Source organism: Ictalurus punctatus, chromosome 19 (assembly GCF_001660625.3).
Source record: "Ictalurus punctatus breed USDA103 chromosome 19, Coco_2.0, whole genome shotgun sequence".
In the NCBI taxonomy this organism is placed as follows: domain Eukaryota; kingdom Metazoa; phylum Chordata; class Actinopteri; order Siluriformes; family Ictaluridae; genus Ictalurus; species Ictalurus punctatus.
The window spans coordinates 3,841,984-3,861,877 of NC_030434.2; the positions used below are offsets into that span (position 1 = coordinate 3,841,984).

General features: G+C 41.3%; 2 protein-coding genes across 3 annotated transcripts; one reads left to right on the forward strand and one right to left on the reverse strand.

Annotated features, from left to right (window-relative positions):
- The first annotated feature begins 147 nt into the window (after positions 1 to 147).
- cog5 (component of oligomeric golgi complex 5) lies at positions 148 to 12,780 on the forward strand. Its single transcript, XM_017494157.3, has 23 exons — positions 148 to 269; positions 367 to 442; positions 733 to 872; positions 980 to 1,037; positions 1,132 to 1,186; positions 1,296 to 1,365; positions 1,613 to 1,733; positions 2,063 to 2,193; positions 2,416 to 2,575; positions 2,787 to 2,899; positions 2,993 to 3,070; positions 3,177 to 3,258; positions 3,396 to 3,597; positions 3,960 to 4,121; positions 4,365 to 4,464; positions 4,580 to 4,690; positions 5,173 to 5,235; positions 5,522 to 5,625; positions 6,495 to 6,732; positions 7,111 to 7,187; positions 9,288 to 9,414; positions 9,568 to 9,647; positions 12,044 to 12,780. The coding sequence occupies exons 2-23, from the start codon at positions 397 to 399 to the stop codon at positions 12,162 to 12,164; spliced, it is 2,439 nt and encodes an 812-aa protein (XP_017349646.1). The 5' UTR covers positions 148 to 269; positions 367 to 396; the 3' UTR covers positions 12,165 to 12,780.
- A 2,680-nt stretch (positions 12,781 to 15,460) lies between these two features.
- On the reverse strand, positions 15,461 to 19,846 carry pus7l (pseudouridine synthase 7 like). Of its 2 annotated transcripts, none has more exons than XM_017494161.3 (9): positions 19,747 to 19,846; positions 18,730 to 19,533; positions 18,342 to 18,501; positions 17,896 to 18,088; positions 17,668 to 17,802; positions 16,996 to 17,077; positions 16,362 to 16,651; positions 16,204 to 16,257; positions 15,461 to 16,005 (listed from the first exon to the last, which is right to left on the reverse strand). In XM_017494161.3, the coding sequence occupies exons 2-9, from the start codon at positions 19,520 to 19,522 to the stop codon at positions 15,685 to 15,687; spliced, it is 2,028 nt and encodes a 675-aa protein (XP_017349650.1). In that variant the 5' UTR covers positions 19,523 to 19,533; positions 19,747 to 19,846; the 3' UTR covers positions 15,461 to 15,684. The 2 variants fall into 2 exon arrangements, with proteins under 2 accessions (XP_017349650.1, XP_017349651.1); XM_017494162.3 differs by having other exon boundaries at positions 17,668 to 17,766; positions 19,747 to 19,845.
- Positions 19,847 to 19,894: the final 48 nt, after the last annotated feature.

Here is a 19,894-nt window from a genome sequence, read left to right on the forward strand (position 1 = left end):
AATAATAATAATAATAATAATAATAATAATAATAATGGGATTAATATTTTAACATCGCCGGATTTGTGACTTATTTTTGGTTCAGGAAAGCTTGTTTCACTGCGCATGCGCAGTGCAAATCGTGCAGGTCTATGGCGCGGGTTTATGACGCAATAACTACAGCGGTAATGCACCAATCGGAAGAAGTTCCAACGCATCTAACTGTGTTGTTTTGAAACATTCCTCGGGGTTTCTGAAAAAAGGGGAATTTCACACTAGCGTTCGTTGCTGTAAGTTTATCAAACGTTCAGCTGTTACTGTTTATTAATATTACCGATTTTATTTGGATTCATAAATAACATCGTTTATATATAATATATGTCGCAGGGATTATACGTCATACTTGATGTGGCAGCAATGGCGACCGGCTGCGAGTCAACTAAGAATTCACTTTTAAAAAATGGTAATTCAGGTGTTATTCTTCAGGAGCTGTCGCGTTTACATTTCTGTTTGGGTTTGGAATTGTAGTAGATGTGCATGAATGAGGTCAGCTGTATATGGTAAACAGAATGTGGCGGTAGGTGGTGTGTGTGTGTGTGTGTGTGTGTGTGTGTGTGTGTGTGTGTGTGTGTGTGTGTATATATATATGTATGTATGTATGTATGTATGTATGTATGTATGTGTGTGTTTGGGGAGGGGGTTAAGCCTTTCTGTATAGCAGTGGTGTTGATGCAGTGCCTAAATGTGATGTAGAATGTTACTCGGACTTCCTGAGTGAGGAGTTTGATGTGAAGACCTACACAGCCCATGCCATCCATCATGCAGTCATCGCTGAGCAGCTGGCCAAGCTCGCTGAGGGCATCAGTCAGCTGGACAAAGAGCTCCACTGCCAGGTGCGTCAGGTGCACCTCCCCCCCTCACACTGCCGCTGTGTTTAAATACACATCTGAAGGGAATATCTTACCAGACTATATACATATGGTACTCATGTGTTATGCAGGTTGTGGCTAGACATGAAGATCTGCTCGCTCAGGCAACTGGAATTGAGTCTCTTGAGGGTAAGATTTATTTACAAGAACAATCGCTTGGACGGTGTATATGAACCAGTGCAAGAAGAACGTAAAACAAGGTTGACGTGTTTATCTCTTGTAGGTGTCCTTGAAATGATGCAGGCGCGGATTGCTGCGTTACAGAGCGCCGTAGACAGGTACACCTCAAGCGTTGTTGTGTGCACCGATCAGTGTTTCAGTGCTCTTACTAAAAACATACCCCCACGCCCCCCCCCCCCCCTCTCTTCTCTCTTCTCTCAAACAAAGGATAAAGACCAAAATTGTTGATCCCTACAATAAGATTGTGGCTCGGACTTCCCAGCTCGCTCGACTTCAGGTGTTTCCTTTTTTCTCTCTGTGATATCTAAGTGATCTTTGTATAGTACTTTCATTTGCACCAGACACATGTCGCTAGAGGAGATGCGTCTTGCTTTGTGTTTAACCACACAAAGTACATGATGAAATTGTATGTTTTTACTGTAATATGCTTAGGCTTTAAACCTGGAGACTGAGAAGGCTTATGTTCTCTTATAAAGTGACCATGGAAGGTGACTAGTTTCAGGCAGTTTGCTGTCTTTCTCCAGGTCGTGTGCGACCTCCTGAGGAGGATAATCCGAATCCTGTATCTGAGTAAACGGCTGCAGGGCCAGCTCCAGGGGGGAAGCCGGGAACTGACCAAAGCCGCCCAGAGCCTCAACGAACTGGGTGAGTGAACGAAGAATATCTTTCACGCCAACCTCAACCCATCCTCGGGAGCCGACCGGCTGCCCATAAAAATGAATGCCGCATAAAACTTGAGGCTGAATATATGTTAGATTTACCCAACAGAAGTTCACGTGACGTGCGCATGGATGTTCTCTGGTTCATATTTTGGATTTTAGACTCCGTGTTTCCTCTCAATTTCTTCGCCTTAAACCAGAAGTTCTACCCTGTTCCAGTCTGCAGCTGTGTCTGTGTGAAAAGTCGGCCGTTTTCATTTCTAAACAGTGTATCTTTGTACACGTTAATTCACCGGCTGAGTCGGTGTCTTTCAGACTACCTGTTTCAGGGGGTGGATCTATCCGGCATTGAAGTGATCGAAAATGACCTGTTGTTTATTAGTCGTGCACATCTGGAGGTGGAGAACCAGGCCAAAAGACTTCTAGAGCAGGGCATGGAAATTCAGGTAAGCGTGTGTGCACTGTGTGGTCGTTTTTCAATTTTAATCCCCAATGTTATTTAGCGTTTAAAAACAAATGTTATTTAGACAGCATGACTCCCTTTGGGGATCAGTAATATTATTGAGTCAGAAGAGGGGAGAATCCTTTAACCGAGACAGCCTGAGATACTTCAGATATGTGGGGGAACCTCTGTTTTTAAAAGCTGCCTTTCTCTGCACCGACCGCAGAACCCGTCTCAGGTGGGAACGGCGCTTCAGGTCTTCTATAACCTGGGCAGCCTGAGGGAGACGATCCTCAGCGTGGTGGAAGGATACAAGGCATCGGTCCACGAGAGTGTAACCAGCGCCCTTGACATTAAAGTCCTCACTCAGCCTGCTAACATTAGGGGTTAAGTATTGTTGTTGTCCTTGTTCTAATCAGTGTGTCATCAGGAGTTATGTACAAAATCTCAAGCAGGAAGTGAAATAAGGCTATAGAACTGCTTGTAGAAAATGATCGCGATGTTCTCCGTTAATATAACTTCAGTGTATGTATACATAGATAGATTTAGGTGTGTATGCTTTAGATATTTGAAATTTGTGTGTGTGCTGTCCTGTAGGTGCCCCAGGTCGGGCTGTATTGCCCACTCCAGGAAACACAGCTACATTTCGTGCTGCTCTTTGGACCAACCTGGAGAAAATGATGGACCAGATATGTGCGGCCTGTTCCCAGGTATAAGGAAATCTGTAACGCTGGTTTTTCTTTGTTTGTTTTTTACCAACGAATGACTTTGTCTGACTGTATCATGTCTTGTGCAATGTGTAGGTGCAGCACCTTCACAAGGTTTTGACCAAGAAGAGGGATCCTGTCACTCACGTGTGTTTCATTGATGAGTTCGTTAAGGTGCGGGGAAAAAATGTATTACTGTCTGTGTGAGTGTGACATGTTTTTAAAGGCTCCACACTTTCCCCAGTTTGAACCTCTCTTTACATGTTCTCTCCCTCTGAAGGACGGCCAGTCGAACATCTTGTACATGTTCTGGGACTCGATCGCTCAGATGCTGTCTGTGGAACTTCAGAAATCCACAGAAGGTCAGTAACCGTTTGAGTTGTTTGTACGGAACTTGGTTTACGATGGGTCAGAGGTGATTTTTCCAAGGTTTACCCGTTTTGCGTCTCATGTTTGTCATTGAAACTGTCGCACTGTTCACCCGACCTTCCCTTTATAGCCTCCACATTCCTGAAGCAAGCTCTCGAGGGCGAGTACCCGAAGCTCCTGAGGCTCTACAACGAGCTGTGGAAGCGGCTGCAGCAGTACAGTGCCAACACGCAAGGCATTCTGGGAAGCGGTGGCTCGGGGCTGGATCCGGATTTGACCATCTCTGAAGCGGACACGCAGGATCTCTTCCCATACACTAAACCAGATTATGAGTGCGTCAGGCTGCATCCCACACACACACACACACACACACGCGCGCGCACACACACACACACGCACATTAGTTGCTTCAAGTGACTTGAAATGTTTCAATTTGCTCAAAAGTTCAGGCAAACACACAGTAAACCACACGCCACGTATGAAAAGTTGTCTGGAAATGTAAAAGGAGGTGGTTTGTTTGCACGACTCTTTCTCTTTATCTATTTATATTATGTTTATATTTCTTTTGCCTGGCGTGTTTACTTATTCAGTTTTTAAAAATTTAAACTTGGCATCAAAACGTGTCTCCATTTTTATGACTGTTTGAGTGTAGTTGATCCTGTTGCTTTGTTTTACTTTTCTTTTTTTCCTCCAGTCTAGAAAAAGCTCTAAAGAGCTCCCTTCAGCCGTATGAAGCGGCCTACCTGTCCAAATCGCTCTCGCGCCTGTTTGACCCCATCAATCTGGTGTTTCCGCAGGGGGGGCATAGCCCCCCTTCCACTGACGAAATGGACAGCATCATCAAAACCATTGCCAGGTTTGGGCTGTTTGTGTCCCTGTTATACGTTTAAGAGGTCTTTCACTTCTTATCAAATGTTTTCTGAAGGAATACCCCTGGTGCTGTTTTGACCTGAAGTCTATTTCTGGCTCTTTAGAACGACATGAGGATTTTGTTTGTTATATCATATAACTAATATATATATATAATCATATACAATCATAGAGATATGATCTGATTAAATGCTATAAACGAATCCCAGGATGTTCTCTCGTCCTGCAGTGAGCTGAACGTGTCTCTGGTGGACCCTGGGCTGACCATCGCTGTTACCAAGAATATCGCCAAGACCGTGCAGCTGTTCTGTGTGAAGTCTGAGCACTTGGTAAGAGCGCCACAATGATTATGACTTAAGCCGGGGAAAATCCCCAGCTCTTTGTTCCCTTTAAGAGAATCAGTAATAATGATTTGTATAATATAAACATTACCCCACCCCCCAGCTCTGTACACAGGGTGATGCCAGCCAGGTGATTGGGCCTTTGACAGAAGGTCAGAGGAGGAATGTAGCAGCGGTTAATTCACTGCACCACCTGCAGCAGTCTCTGGCCAAAGTGAGTACCGTACACCCCCACCCCAGAGATCTGTAAATCTCCTTGTATGCGAGACTGATGATTTAACGTGGTGTAACATGGACATGTGTCACATGTAGGATTAGACGAGATGTTTTTCCTTCACAATTTGATTGATTAAATTAACGCCTGGACTTTTAGTAACGTTATTAACTACATAAAGATTATATTTTCGACATACAAAAAGAGCGTACGCACAAGAATGCTTGTTTTTTTTTAACCTTCTCTTTGATCGTGTGATTTTTAAAATGTTCAAATTGATAAATAAACTTTGATTACATTTTAAAATCCATAAACGTGTTTTTTTTTGTTTTGTTTTTTTTTTGTCAGCAGTCTCGTGAAGTGTCACTCGTTTAATTACATATATATAAATAAATAAAGAAGAAGACCGTTAATTTTTTTTTTTTTCGTGCTTATGATTTTTGTAACCGAGTTACTGACCAACCCTTTCCGCGTGTGTTCAGGTAATATCTGTACTTCCTTCCTTCCCTCCGGCTGCAGAGCAAGTACTTACAACGTCTTTAGAGGTAATATATACACACACACACACACACACACACACGTCTTCGTTATGTACATCGTGTATATACTACTACCTGATTTTCTGTTGAACATTCAAACTCGCAGTCAAAGCTGAATGACTTCAGACAATTAGTGAATTGATTTAAAAGTGTTTATAGACCTATAATCTCATCATTTTATATAAAAAAGGGAGCATGTTAGTTTCTTCAAGCTTCCTGTAAATTTTTTTTCCAGAGCTGGCCTTTTTTAATCGTTTGCATCCGTCTTATTTATGCCGTCTTTGTCTTTCAGGCGGTGCAGGCTCTGATGGACAGCGCAGTCCATCCGCTGTTGATGTCTGTTACAGACTCTGTGGAAGCCATTCTCCTCACCATGCACCAGGAAGACTTCTGCAGGTAAATAACCCCGAACATGCTCCTGTCACACACACACCCTCCGTTCATTCACGGTAAACAACATGTCAGTCATTCCTGTCGTCTCTGTCATTGCTGACCGAGTAACAGGAGTCTTAGTATTAAAACTTAGTACTGATTGAACTGAATTTACTTAGTTGCCAATACCCAGCTAGCATTATTTCTGTGTCTAGCTTTGGTGTAGGATGTTGTAAGCATTGTGATCTAGCTGGATTTGTTTGGACGTGTTTTTAAACATTAGCTAGCTTTAGTCTGGAAATGTTCTCTGTCTTCCTGCTAGCTAGTTTTTGTTTGGGGATGAACCTGTTTAGCTAACGCCGTTGTCCGTCGATGATCTACGCTGAGTTTCTGATTGGTTAAGTGATGGACGGACGCGCCAAACCGGTTTTAATGCCCATGAGGCATAGCAGCGTGTATGTGCAGATACAAGTGTGTGAAATGTGTTTCCGTTATAAAGTCCAAGTCATGCATGGGAATATTATTCGCACATTTTTTCTGACTCCATAGAGTTTGCCCAGTTTGAATGCATTACTGCTTTTCCCTTCTCACTGAGAAAGACTTGATTAGCATAAGAGGTCACAAGTTACCCATCGCACAAAACGTGTTTCTTGGCAACAGGTGATGGAAGACCAGTGAACAAGTGTGCTTTAGATCATTGGGGCACCAATCACACATTCTAAAGGGGGGGGGCCTAAATAAACAAAACGATGCCCTAATTCTGTCCTAACGTTACAGGTGTGACTATTTTAAACATTATTTATCCCTATAGCACATGGACCACTCTTTAATTTGTGTGTTTAGGGTATTTATAAATGATACTATGTGACAATGTTGTGTGTGTGTACTCCTAGTCCTCTCTCAGCTGGAGAGAAGCCAGACATGCCTTGCTCTCTGTATATGCGGGAGCTGCAAGGCTTCATATCCCGGGTCATGAGCGACTACTTCTGCCACTTGCAGTCAGTGGACTTCCTTTATGACAGAACAGAGGCCATCGCTCAGCGCGCCATCACGCTCTTCATCCGCCACGCCTGCCTCCTGCGGCCTCTCGGTGAGGGCGGCAAGATGAGGCTGGCTGCAGACTTCGCCCAGGTAAGGAAGGCGAAAAGGTTTCGGTTTAGCTGAAGGTACGAAGGAGAACTTCAGGCCATGTGAGACTAAGTGCAGTCATGGAAAGTTACCTTAGGAGCTTGTCAAATGTAATGTAATGTCATCAGGTTCAGTGTTTTCCCAATAGTAAGCTGGATGTTTGTCTTGGATTAGCATCAGTTTGAATGAGGCATACTGATCTGGTACTGGGTACAGATTGATTATTTTCTAATCGCCACTCATTATGAGGAAAAAAACAAAAATTTAAGAAAACATGCTTTTTGCAATTTGTTCAAAATTATATTCAGGAGTGTGTGTGTGTGTGTGTGTGTGTGTGTGTGTGTGTGTGTGTGTACGTGTACGTGTACGTGTGTGTTTCAGATGGAACTGGCTGTGGCTCCACTTTGCAGACGAATATCAGACCTGGGAAAAGCATACCGCTTGCTGCGCTCCTTTAGGTGAGTTTATAGTGATACTCGTCTGTCTCGTGCTCGATTTGGGAAGATTGAGGTCTTCCCGAGAGCAGGTGGGCGACAGAAGTGAAGGCTTTAGGTGCCACCGCATTTATTTGATCAGTACACTGTATACATACTCCGTTCATGAATGCTGAAATAAAAATACCAACTTGTATTTTATTTACATTTCACAGTGTAGATTGAAGACTTTTTTAAAGATTTTTTTTTTTTTAAGGTAATGAGAGGGATTGTTACACAAAATGACTAAATATAACCTCAGGCTTTATTGAATCTCGGTAGATTAAAATTGAAATAAAAACACAACAAAACAATCTAGTGCGTCAAATTTATATGTACCCACTTTAAATTTCCCATGTCTTTTCATGTACTGGTCTTTATTATTTCATTTATAGAGTAAAATATCATGTGGTGCGACTGTCCGTCCATTAGTGCCGTTAAAATTGCTCTAATTGCTAAATTGTATTTAGCTGTATTTTGGATTATTTTAAAAGTGATTTGCATTACTGACCAAACCTGCAACACGTTCACATTCTTAAATACAATTAGCACAATATCTCAAGAGCGAGTATTTGAAGTTTTGTACGATTTATATGGAATTATCATCATAACCAGCAGATGAACCAATTAGATTGATTAATTGATCCAAAGCTAAATGTTGTTTCCGGTAGAGGCTGTTGGTGTCTAGTTCCGTAGAACTTTATATATATTTGTGTGTATATATATATATATATATATATATATATATATATATATATATATATATATATATATATATAAAATGTATATGTGTGTGTGTGTGTGTGTGTGTGTGTGTGTATATATATATATATTATTATTATTGACTCCAGCCTATCATTTGATGCTCATGTAGATAATATTACTAGGATAGTCTTCTTTCATCTCAGAAATATTTCTAAAATAAGAAACATATTGTCATTACATGATGCGGAAATACTAGTTCATGCATTCGTCACCTCTAGACTAGATTACAGTAATGCCTTACTGTCTGGATGTTCCAGTAGGAATATAAATAAGCTCCAATTAGTCCAGAATGCAGCTGCTAGAGTCCTAACTAGAACCAGAAGATACGACCATATCACCCCGATCTTATCCACACTGCATTGGCTCCCAGTAAAATCTCACATTAACTATAAAATACTTTTATTAACCTATAAAGCACTAAACGCTCTCGCGCCACAATATCTAAGCAACCTTTTGGTTTTATATGATCCGCCACGCCTACTTAGATCAAAAGATGCAGGCTATTTGACGGTACCTCGAATACTACTCATATACATATATATATATATATATATGTGTGTGTGTGTGTGTGTGTGTGTGTGTGTGTGTGTGTGTGTGTGTATGGTGTGTGTGTGTATGTATGTATATGTGTATATGTGTAAGAGCTGTAGTGACAGGAAGTCCTGTTTCACTTCGGTGGTTAGGCCTAGCTCAGTCTTGCAGTACATGCAAATCTAGCAGGAACAGTCATGCGATGTGAAGAAAAGAAAGGTTTAAAACATGCAAGCAAGCTGATTAGGAGAATATTTTAGCACGTTTAATGTGCTACGTTTTTGTACTAAAAACACTTATGCGTGGGTTTATGAACCAGAAAGAATCAAATGAATTGCGTATCAATCTATAATTAACCATGGCAGCTCTTCTCATCATTTGGTGATCACCTGTCATGTGGTGTAACAAATAACTGCAACAGCTTTATTAAAATTCCATGTGGATACTAAATAATGTATGCATGTTTTTTTTTTTCTACAGCTGTGGAAAAAATAATATTAGTATATTATTTGGAGTGTAAATCACGGTCACACTACATGATGATTTTTAAGACCATCGCCAATTAATGTTGTTGAAAAAGGGCTAAACATAATTCTACATTTTTACGTCCAAATATATGTTCATCACATTCCAAAGGTTTCAACAATTACCAAAAATATGCTTGTCTTAAAAATAAATAAATAAATAGATTTTTTTAGATTTAAAAAAATTTGTCCTTTCAAAAGCCTTATGATGAATGGCATGTTTTGTGTGTGCGCGTGTGTGTGTGTGTGCGCGAATGTATTCCAGGCCTCTTCTTTTTCAGACTAGTGAGCACATAGCCAGTAGTCAGGCCGTGGGTGATCTGATTCCCTACAGTACCATATTGCACTTCCTGTTTTCCCGCGCCCCAGCAGAACTGAAGTCTCCTCACCAGGTACAACACTTCAGTGAATTAAATGCTATCTTTGTACATGTAAACATGCAAGATGATTAAACTCACTATTTGTAACGCAGATTTAAAGAAAATGTGTCGTAGCTTTAAACCACACGTTATTGATCGTCTTTTGAAATCCTTTTTCAAACGCAGAGAGCAGAGTGGTCTGTTGCGAGGTACTCTCAGTGGCTTGATGACCATCCTTCTGAGAAGGATCGCCTTATTCTAGTCAGGTAATCGAGTCCCTAGTACATATAAACACGGCCAGTAGTTGGCCAGCTTAACCTTTAAAACCCCTGAGACGGATTCAAGCATGCAGTTTGTAGTACTAAAATGAATCTCCGGCTTGTTTACTTGCTCATTGCTTATGTATTTACTTCACAGCGCTAGTTAACCAGTTTTTTCTGTCAATCCAGGTTTAGATAATCCTGCTGTGGTTTAAAAAACATAAAGAAATGAGAACATAATGAAAACTATCTGTTCAAATTCAACACATTAGTTTCCTAAGCAATACATCACTCGCGTATCAGATACACCTTCACAGTCCACCATTCACAATATGATGCATCAGAACAACACGTTAGTATAAAGAAACAAACAAACTCTATTACACAATTCCTAAAGCCCCCAGTTACCCATACATTCTTAAAACCTACCTTTAAAAAAACTAAATGAACTCTTCATTACTTGTTTAAAAGTCTAAAATGAGCCAAAAGGAATAGTTAAAATGATTTACAGTGTTGCTTAGAATTATCTGCACAAATACAACCTAAAACATCATCAGATCTTCACATAAGTCCTAAAAGTAGACAAAGAACCCAGTTAAACAAATGAGACAAAACTATTACACTCTGCCATTTATTTATTGAGGGAACTGATCCGATATTACATATCTGTGAGTGGGAAAAGTATGTGCACCTCTAGGATTAGCAGATTAACTTGAAGGTGAAATTAGAGTCAGGTGTTTTCGATCAATGGGAGGATGATGATCAGGTGTGAGTGAGGGAGCGTCCGGTTTTATTTAAAGAACAGGGATCTATCAGAGTCTGATCTTCACAACACATATTTGTAGAAGTGTATCATGGTACGAACAAAGGAGATTTCTGAGGACTTCAGAAAAAGAGTTGTTGAAGCTCATCAGGCTGGAAAAGTTTACAAAACCATCTCTAAAGAGTTTGGACTCCACCGATCTACAGTCAGACAGATTGTGTAGAAATGGAGGAAATTCAACACCATTGTTCCCCTCCCCAGGAGTGGAGACCAACAAAGATCACTCCAAGAGCGAGATGTGCAGTAGTCCATGAGGTCAGGAAGGAATCCAAGATAACTTCTAAGTAGCTAAAGGCCTCTCTCACTTTGTTAAGGCTAATGTTAATGTTCATGAGTCCACCATCAGGAGAACACTGAACAACAACGGTGTGCATGGCAAGGTTGCAAATAGAAAGCCACTGCTCTCCAAAAAGAACATTGCAAAAAGAACCATCTGTAGTTTGCTAAAGATCACGTGGACAAGCCAGAAGGCTAATGGGAAAATGTTTAGTGGATGGATGAGACTGAAATAGAACTTTTTGGTTCAAATGATGTTATGTTTGGAGAAAGGAAAACACTGCACTCCAGCATAAGAACCTTATTCCCTCTGTGAAACATGGTGGTGGTAGTGTCAGGGTTTGGACCTGTTTTACTGCATCTGGTCCAGGACGACTCGCCATCACTGATGGAACAATGAATTGTGAATTATACCAGTGAACTCTAAATGAAAACATCAGAACATCTGTCCATGAACTGAATCTGAAGAGAAAGTGGGTCATGCAGCAAGACAACGATCCTAAACACACGAGTCGTTCTACCAAAGAACGCTTAAAGAAGAATAAATTAATGTTTTGGAACGGCCGAGTCAAAGTCCCGACCTTAATCCAGTAGAAATGTTGTGGAAGAACCTGACGCGAGCGGTTCATGTGAGGAAACACACCAACACCCCAGAGCTGAAGCTGTTCTGTACTGAGGAACGGGATAAAACTCCTCCGAGCCGATGTGCAGATGATCAACACTTACCCCAAACGCTTATCTGCAGTTATTACTGCACAAGGGGCTCACACCACATACTGAAAGCAAAGGTGCACATACTTTTAACCCTCACAGATATGTAATACTGGATCATTTCCCTCAATAAATAAATGACCAAGTGTAATAGTTTTGTCTCTTTTGTTTTAATTGGATTCTCTTTATCTGCTTTTAGGACTTGCCGATGTTTTAGGTTAGCAGAAATATAGAAAAATGTAAAAGGTTCACATACTTTCAAGCACCAATTTTTACTGTACTGAAGGGACCAGAAGGTGAAACCGTCACCGAATGTTGTTGCCTTTCCAGAGAACCAGTTTGTGTAATGTGCAGAATGCGTTCAGTGACTTGATGTGTTCATTACTGGGTTAACTTTCCCCACACATAGGTGATACTTTGCACTGAACCTAGAAAAAAAACCTGTTCTCTCTCAGAGAGAGTGTGGTGAGAGAGAGCAGAGCCAGATAAACTAACGAAAGAGAAGACCTGGTATAGAGCTGGTGAAACATGCTTGAAGCCTATGAATTATGGTTTCCTGAAATAAGAACGTGCCCTTTCTCCTTCTTTTAAGGGGCGCTCTGGAGGCCTACGTGCAGGCTGTCAAAGCCAGACAGGGGAGGAATTTTGCACCAGTGTATCCCATCATGCTCCAGCTTCTGCAGAGGGCCACCAGTGGGTCGGTAGAAAGATGAGCGATCAGGGATTAGCTGGAACAGGGCTGTCCCTTGTCCATCACTACAAACTCACTCTGTCAAATATATATGGAGGTGTTTTTTAAGCAGTGGTGAGTAAGGTGTGGGGATTTGTGAAATATAAATATTTATGTAAAAAAAAGGGGGGGGGGGGGGTTGGCTCTGATTTTTTTTTTTTAAGCAGGTTTTATTTTCTTCAGGCCTAATGTATGTTAGAAAGTACTTGTGTAGCAGGATACTGATGTTGATTAAAGACAGCTTTTGTTCACAGTCAAATCCGTGTAGTTCTACTGACAAAACACACACTGAAATCTTTTCAAATTATCCGTCATCTCACAGGTCGGACTTTAATGTTCAAACTCTCCTGTACAGTAATACCTTTACAACACTAATTTGGTCAGGTAACAGTGGTAGAGATTCTTATGAGTTTGCACTAGGAAGAGCCTGAAGGGACAGTCCTAACTGATGCTCTATGAACTCAGCCTGGAAAGCTGCCTGCTCCAAGATGGAAGCGCTGATGACATGAGGCCTACAGTATCTCGTTATGTTACCACAACTAAAGTTTTGGTCATCAGGTCCCATTGTAGCTGTGAAATAAACAATGTCATTCATCATCTGGGAAGCCTCTTCCAATCCTTAAGGTTACACATGGGTACTAACTCAAGTCAGGAGATTGTCTGGCCCACTCGAGCTATTGTGGCTGTATGTTTGGGGTTGTTGGCTGATGAGATTAAATGATACCCTAATACGATTATATGGGGCTGCTTCTATGCAAACGTTAATGAGGCATATCGTATCATGATGCTCCCATCAGCGTGCTTCACTGTGGGTATGATGGTGTTCTTGGGATTGTACACACACAACCCTCTTACCTCCAAACTTGATGAAACAATACAAGTCTGTGGCAGTAATTCGGCTCATCGAATCCGAGTACATTGTGTCAAGAGTGCAAATTTTAAACATGCCTCTTTTATTTTAGCAGCGGAGATGATTCCAGCGCCGTTCCACGGCTTATTGTTCTCTGTGGAGCTGCTGTGACTGCTGAACTTCTCTCTTATGTTATCTTTATCATCAGTCTGAGAGCAGATTGTGCAAATCTTGTATGGTTGACCTATCCTGGGATGATTTAGGTGTGTTTCCGTGAACTTTCCACCTGCATATTATCAAACCAGTTGTACTGACGGAGATGATTAAGGTCTTTATGACTGTTAAAACAACACTCGAAAAGGAAAAAGAAATACTGTTGTCCCTGAGAACTTCAGGAAGATCCTTCTATAATTTTCATTCGTTGAAATTTCACACAAGAAGTAGCAATCTCACGCATTTATATTTAGAACTTGATTTTACTTTTATGTTTAAAAAAAAAAAGTGAATACCCCCCCCCCCCCATCAGATTAATTTTTTAAACATATTTTTATTTGTACTCATACATCAGTAACGTAATTCAAGTATTACAATTATGAAAGTAACGTAATCTGATTACTTCAAGGTCACACGTCAATAAAGTCACGAGAAATGCAATATGATCGAAAATACTTTTATTTAGAGCTTAAAAACATGTTCAATGTTTGGATTAAGAAAATAAATAAATAAATCAATCAATCAATAAAAGATCACCGTCTCTGATGCGATGTTACATCACAAAAGCTAGACTGGTTTTCCTTTTTTTTTCTTCTTTCTTTCATTGGGGAAAATGAATGCAAATTTTAATACACTGAAAAAAACACACTATTAGTATTTTATATATATATATATTATATATTATATATTATAATTGGTTCCACTCTGCCCACACTTTTTCCTGCACTCTCCTGAATGTCCATGGAATAAAATACGTGAACCTTCTGCCATCATTTACACACAGCGTGATAACATGGAATTAAAAATGAGCTTATATGGCCATGGGCACTGTTTCAACAGTCATTTGCTGCTATTGTCAGGCAACTGTACACTACAGCACTGCACCTTCGCGTGTTCACTGGGAGTAGGATAACGGTTGAGAAGCAGGAATTTGGCCAATAGTTGCTGCAAGTCTTTTATAATCGACCAATCGGTGTGAGAAGGTGGGAATTACAGAGACGGGTGAAAGCAATGCAAACATGCACACACGATGCAGTATAAGACCATAAGCACATCATAATGAAACTAAAGCCAAATCCCGGTTTGAAAGTTTTTTTAATGTCTAGAAGAGGACGTGTCTGAGGGATTAAGAGGACGTACGGTCACCCTAACAAAAGCATTTCAGAGAACAATGAACAAATGTGCTCATTTCTACCGAATTAACTTTGCACAAAATATACCTAACATGTATTCTGTTATTCCCCAAGCCTGATTTAAAACATTTTTTTATGTATTTTGGCCAGACAACCAAATCGTGTCCAAAATCGTACAGTGTGAACCCAGCTTAAGTGGATATCTGCACTGGAAGTATATTCATTTCCCCTCTCTGTATGTGGAACAGGGGACAAAAAGTAGTACAGAGTAGCCAGAACATTCGTGTCCACCAAAACAAATTCAACATTACTAAGTCTTACAGAGCCCTCCACTAATATTGGCACCCTTGGTAAAGGGCTGTGAAAAATTGTCTTTATTGTTTAACCTTTTGATCTTTTGTTCAAAAAGTTCACAAAAATACTCTTCTCATGGATATCAAACAATTGCATTCAAACAATTCCCATTGATATTTTACATTTTTTAGTACACCTGGGAGACTAGGGGCAGGAAATTGTTCAACAATAGCTTCCTGTTTCACAGGGTTATAAATATGAGGTAACACACAAGCCAAATTCCCTTAGTCATTCATAACAATGGGTAAGACGAGGAATATAGCTGTGATGTGCGGCAAAAGGTTGTTGAGCTTCACACAATGGGGCGTGTCTATAAGAAAACAGCACAAGCATTGAAAACGCCCATTTCACCATCAGGGCTATAATTAAGAAGTTCCAGTCAACTGCAAATGTTATGAATCGACCTGGAATTGGACGTGTGTCTGTATCGTCTCAACGCACTGTGAAGAGGATGGTTCGAGTGGATAAAACATCTCCAAGGATCACAGCTGGAGAACTGCAGGAGTTAGTTGTGTCTTGGGGTCATATGAGAAAAATATATTTGAAGTATATTCCCATTGATTTTTTTTTTTTTTTTTTTAGAACAATTGGGTGACTAGGAACAGGAAATTGTTCATACTATACAAGTATATATATATGTATGTATATATATATATATATATATATATATATATATATATATATACACACACACACAAGTTTGTAAAGTAAAACACTGACAACACGTAATTCATTGGTTCACTTTGTCATTGTATTTAAATAAAAAAAAAGAATCAAGTCAGTGTGTCTTTCAATGTCTTTTTTCATATATATTGCCCTGTCTCAATCAAACCTATGCTCAAATATGATAGAATGATCTCGGAGTGATCCATGTCTGGAAATCCAGTGTGGTATTTGAACAGAAAATCTTACATCTACCCGCTTGTTTGTTCTGTTATAGTCACTAGGAGCTGCTACGGGTCACACTTCATGATTTCTCGGAGACAGACTGTCGCATAACAGGACGCATTCAAGTTAAAAGCCAGAGCCAGGGTAGTTCTGCACGGAGGTGCGGACAACCCCGTGTCCTGTGTGTCCTCATCAACGTGTAGGTTATAGGAGACATTACGAGGGTAAGACAGTAGGGGGCGATAGCAACCCGGGACGTTGAGTTTAAGTGAGGGGATTCTGAATCGACATGAGCCGAGTCCGTCCTGTCCCAGTCTTTCCTGATACCAGGAGCCGAGCGCATTCTCTGGGTACTTCACACTGTTGCCTGGCATTGGGAGGACCACCTGAATAACAACCACGCATAAACAAGACAACTACATGACACAAATGACTCGAAAGAAAAAGACCTTTCACTTTTTTTTTTTTTACACTTATAGCAGTTAGTCAAAAAAATAATAATAGTGAAAGTGTTCGGTACGACACTTCCTCCTTTTGTTTGTTTAAACTTCAGAGTGAAAGAGAGGAGAGATACTGAACCGTACCTGATCTAGTGAAAAGACGCCGTCATGCTCTTCTGCAGTGGTGACAACGTGGACCTGAAGGACAGGGAAATGAGATCAGACTTTACAGGTTACATTCCTGGTTACTGCGTAAGCTAAAACGCCATCATTGCTTTTACCCCGAGTTAAAATTCTCTCACCTGTGACGCAGGCGTTTCTTCTTCGGCTTGGCTATCTCTGCAGGCCGCGGCTAGGACCAGGTCTCCCTGTACAGGCCGAGGTCCTAGAGTCCGCAGCCTGAAGCACGCCGCTTCGTTCCACAAACGACTACAGTAGGCGTGGAGGTAAAAGACCCTCATGCTATGCGGCAGGCTGAGCCAAGCGTGAGTGCAACCATCGGGGCCGCTGCCGTAGCGGTGCAGAGCTCGTAGCATCAGCCTCTCTCTGGCCTTATGCGGAGGCATGAGAGCCAGGCTTTCTTTTGCATTCCCTGAAGAAGATACCCGCATCTCATCAGTTCCTCATTATCCTCACAGACCACAAAGGGTAGTGGACTTCATTCCTCACCTTAAATGAGTATAGTTACAGTACCCTTATAGTACGCTTAACTAGACTATTAACTGGTTAATAGGGGGGGGGGGGATTTCTTGTGTGCAATCGCGACTTTAGACCGAAACGCATATGATGGACAACAGCAGGAGAAAAGGTGTGAACACATCTGTCACTGAAGCAGGAGCTATAGACTTGAGTGTGCAATATCTTGTCTAATAAAACCTGCACATGTGAACGATGGGAATAATCCATATAACATGTCCCAATGTGTACTTACTGTACCTGTCTGATGGAAATGTTGCTTGGCTTTGTTTTCCAGGTCGTCACCTTCCTCTGGGCTCAGAAACAACCTGAGAGCTGTATTCTGAAGAGGACGCAGACATACATAAACAAAATACATTACCAGAATATCCAGCATAACGACGTCCATCATTGTCTTTCTCACCAGAAACACAAGCGTCCAAGCCCAACTAAATCACCCCAAACCATGTGACAAAACGTGTTATGGTCTGAGTAGACCAAAGTAGAATTCTAAAAGACACAACTGGGGCAACAACAACAACAAAAAGACAGCTTATCATACAAACACCCCCATATGCGTGGTGAAGCATGGTGGTGGTGGTATCATGTATGGGTCTGCTTCTCTTCAGCTGGGACTGGGGAAATCAAGTGGAATTACTTGAAGAGGGCTGTGCATAGGAGATCACCGCGCAATTGAGCAGATCTGGAGTTGTTGGGTTTTTTTTTTTACAAGGAAGCATGGAATAAAATTGACAGATCTGAGATGCTCCAAAGTACGTGTGGTACACTCTACTCCAAAACAAATGGCTTTGGTTTCATTTTAAATTTAACATCGCAATTGTAACAGGTGTGTGTGTGTGTGTGTGTACTTTTTATATACACTATACAGACACACAAAGGGCAAACAGACCTCATGAACTGAATAGTCATTACCATGTCGTCCTTCAGAAGCTCAAGTCCCACCTGGTCTGCTTGAACTTTCTGGCTACTTCCAAACCTCTGCGGTCCGTAATAATTCACAAAGCCCCAAGTCTGCAAGATGGTCATTGAACTTAATGTATTCACACACTGAAATATTAAACGTAACGTGATTCCAAATTATGCAATTACAGCATCGTGGGATTATAATTATAGTATAAGGGTCAAATAAACTTGGTTCACCTTCACGTTCTCCACAGCCTCTTCCACAAGACTTTCTAGATCGATTGAACTACACTTGTGAGGCTTCACGTCCCGGATGACAAGGTCAAAATGGTTGCCTGCTAGCCTTCCAAGCCGAAGGGGTTCGGATACTGGATGGATTTTAGACAGTTGCAGTCCTTTCCTCTCAAACACACAGGTCTTTTCCAACAACCTGTCAGATAACAGACACAAATACTACAGAAGTACAGAAAACATATAGAAATATATATATATATATATATATATATATATATATATATATATATATATATATATATATATATATATATATATATATATAACTAAATACTGACTTGAGCAGCAAGTTGGCAGCCAATAGAACCAAATAAGCTGCATCTGACTGTTACATACTGTTATAACAGTAAACTGCATAACTGTTCAGCTTAAAACACGATGTCCGTTACCGTTCTGGAGAAACCTTCTTCACGACCATCGACTGATAGGTTACGGCTCGTTTGTCTTTGATGCCAGCGTAGGAGAAGTCAGATGGAAGAACTCCAAGCATTGCTGCCATATAGCTGATAGCCTCTAAAGTCTCAAGATTTTCTTTTCGTAGGGTGAAACCTTATTGATGAGAAAGACAGGCGTGTTAAAGCATTGAAAAACAGCACGCGAGCATCAGCAGTGAGATCTGAAACACTTTCCAACGGAGTACTAAACAGGCTTGTGCTGCTGGTCTAAATCAGATGGTCTGAGATGATCTAGTACACTGTCGGCACAGAATCCTTATACATAGCCGTCACGAGCAGTAGAACTGTGACAGGACTGCCACTCATGATCCTTTTTCCTCACCTGTGTAGAGATCCTGCTCATCCGCCCGCTCGGCTGCCGTCCTCTTCCTGGCCTGTCGCCCTCGCTCCCTCAGCCTCACTGTAATAGCAGTTCTGCCCCGCGTCGCAAAGCTCTTCGTCTCCATCAGCTTTCCAAACTTTCTGCTCACGAAATGGTGAACAGACGTCCGGTGCTCCTTGATGTCATCCGGCACAAAGGTGAACGTGGAGCCAGGAACTTTAGCATCTTTAAACCTGAAGAAATCCTCCGCTTCCTCCACAGAGACTAAATGCGACAGTTCTCTAAAGTCTGGGTCCTCTCTGACCAGGATCTCGTCGTGGTCGGTGACGGTCATGAGAAACGGGTAATTGTACTTCAGCGCGCTGTGCACGATGGCTCGCTGCTGCTTGTCTGGAAAGGCTCCGAGGGAGATTTCCAGGTTCTTCTGAACTTCAGTGCAACCTTGGACAACGCTGGCAAATTGTTCTAAAGTCTTCTTTACAGAACTGCTTAGAATGACACTCAGGTCGAAACACTCCTGGCTCAAAACTTCACCACCATCTAAGCTGACAGCATTGCTTGGGACTTCATCAGAAGGTGTTTCCTCAGTCAGGAGGTTTACTCTGATATTGTCCTTCTGTGGAAACTCATTGCTCTTGAATGTCACAGGTTCCTCAGGAGCACCTGGACTGTTCACAAGCTGCCCATGCACATCTATCTCAGTGACTACAAAGTCCTGGGTGGAGTTCTTGATGCTGCCATGAAAGCCTTGATGAGCAGATCTGCAGGCCAGTGATGGTGTCCCTCCCTCCATCCTGGCATCTCCTGTAAGACATGTGACGCGAGCACGTGGCAGTTTTAAACAAAGACGAATAACTTCACAATGCACAACAAGCATTTGTTATTAAAACATCTTCAAATATCTGCATGCGCACAAAAATACGACTTGTATTTGTGTTGTGTTGTAAATGCGTTATTTATTATTATTATTATTATTATTATTATTATTATTATTATTATTATTATTATTATTATTACCGTGAACTTAGAGCACGCTGTAAAAGTTCACACATGAACTTCATGTGTGACCGTGTCACACATGAAGCACTGCGCACTTTGGTGACGTCATCGACGTGCTGCGCTTTGACTGGCTGCATTCGCCTCGCCTCGGAAGTGGGAACTCTAG

Bases quoted from the DNA above. Each gene is read 5' to 3' on its own strand.
- pus7l (XM_017494161.3), bottom strand. From the start codon at position 19,522: ATGGAGGGAGGGACACCATCACTGGCCTGCAGATCTGCTCATCAAGGC. The intron at 16,258-16,361 runs GTGAGAGAATTT...CCTGTCCTTCAG, and splicing joins AAGAAACGCCTGCGTCACAG to GTCCACGTTGTCACCACTGC. The intron at 16,006-16,203 runs GTACGGTTCAGT...GTTGTTATTCAG, and splicing joins GCGTCTTTTCACTAGATCAG to GTGGTCCTCCCAATGCCAGG.
- cog5 (XM_017494157.3), top strand. From the start codon at position 397: ATGGCGACCGGCTGCGAGTCAACTAAGAATTCACTTTTAAAAAATG. The intron at 5,626-6,494 runs GTAAATAACCCC...GTGTACTCCTAG, and splicing joins CACCAGGAAGACTTCTGCAG to TCCTCTCTCAGCTGGAGAGA. The intron at 9,415-9,567 runs GTACAACACTTC...TTTCAAACGCAG, and splicing joins AACTGAAGTCTCCTCACCAG to AGAGCAGAGTGGTCTGTTGC.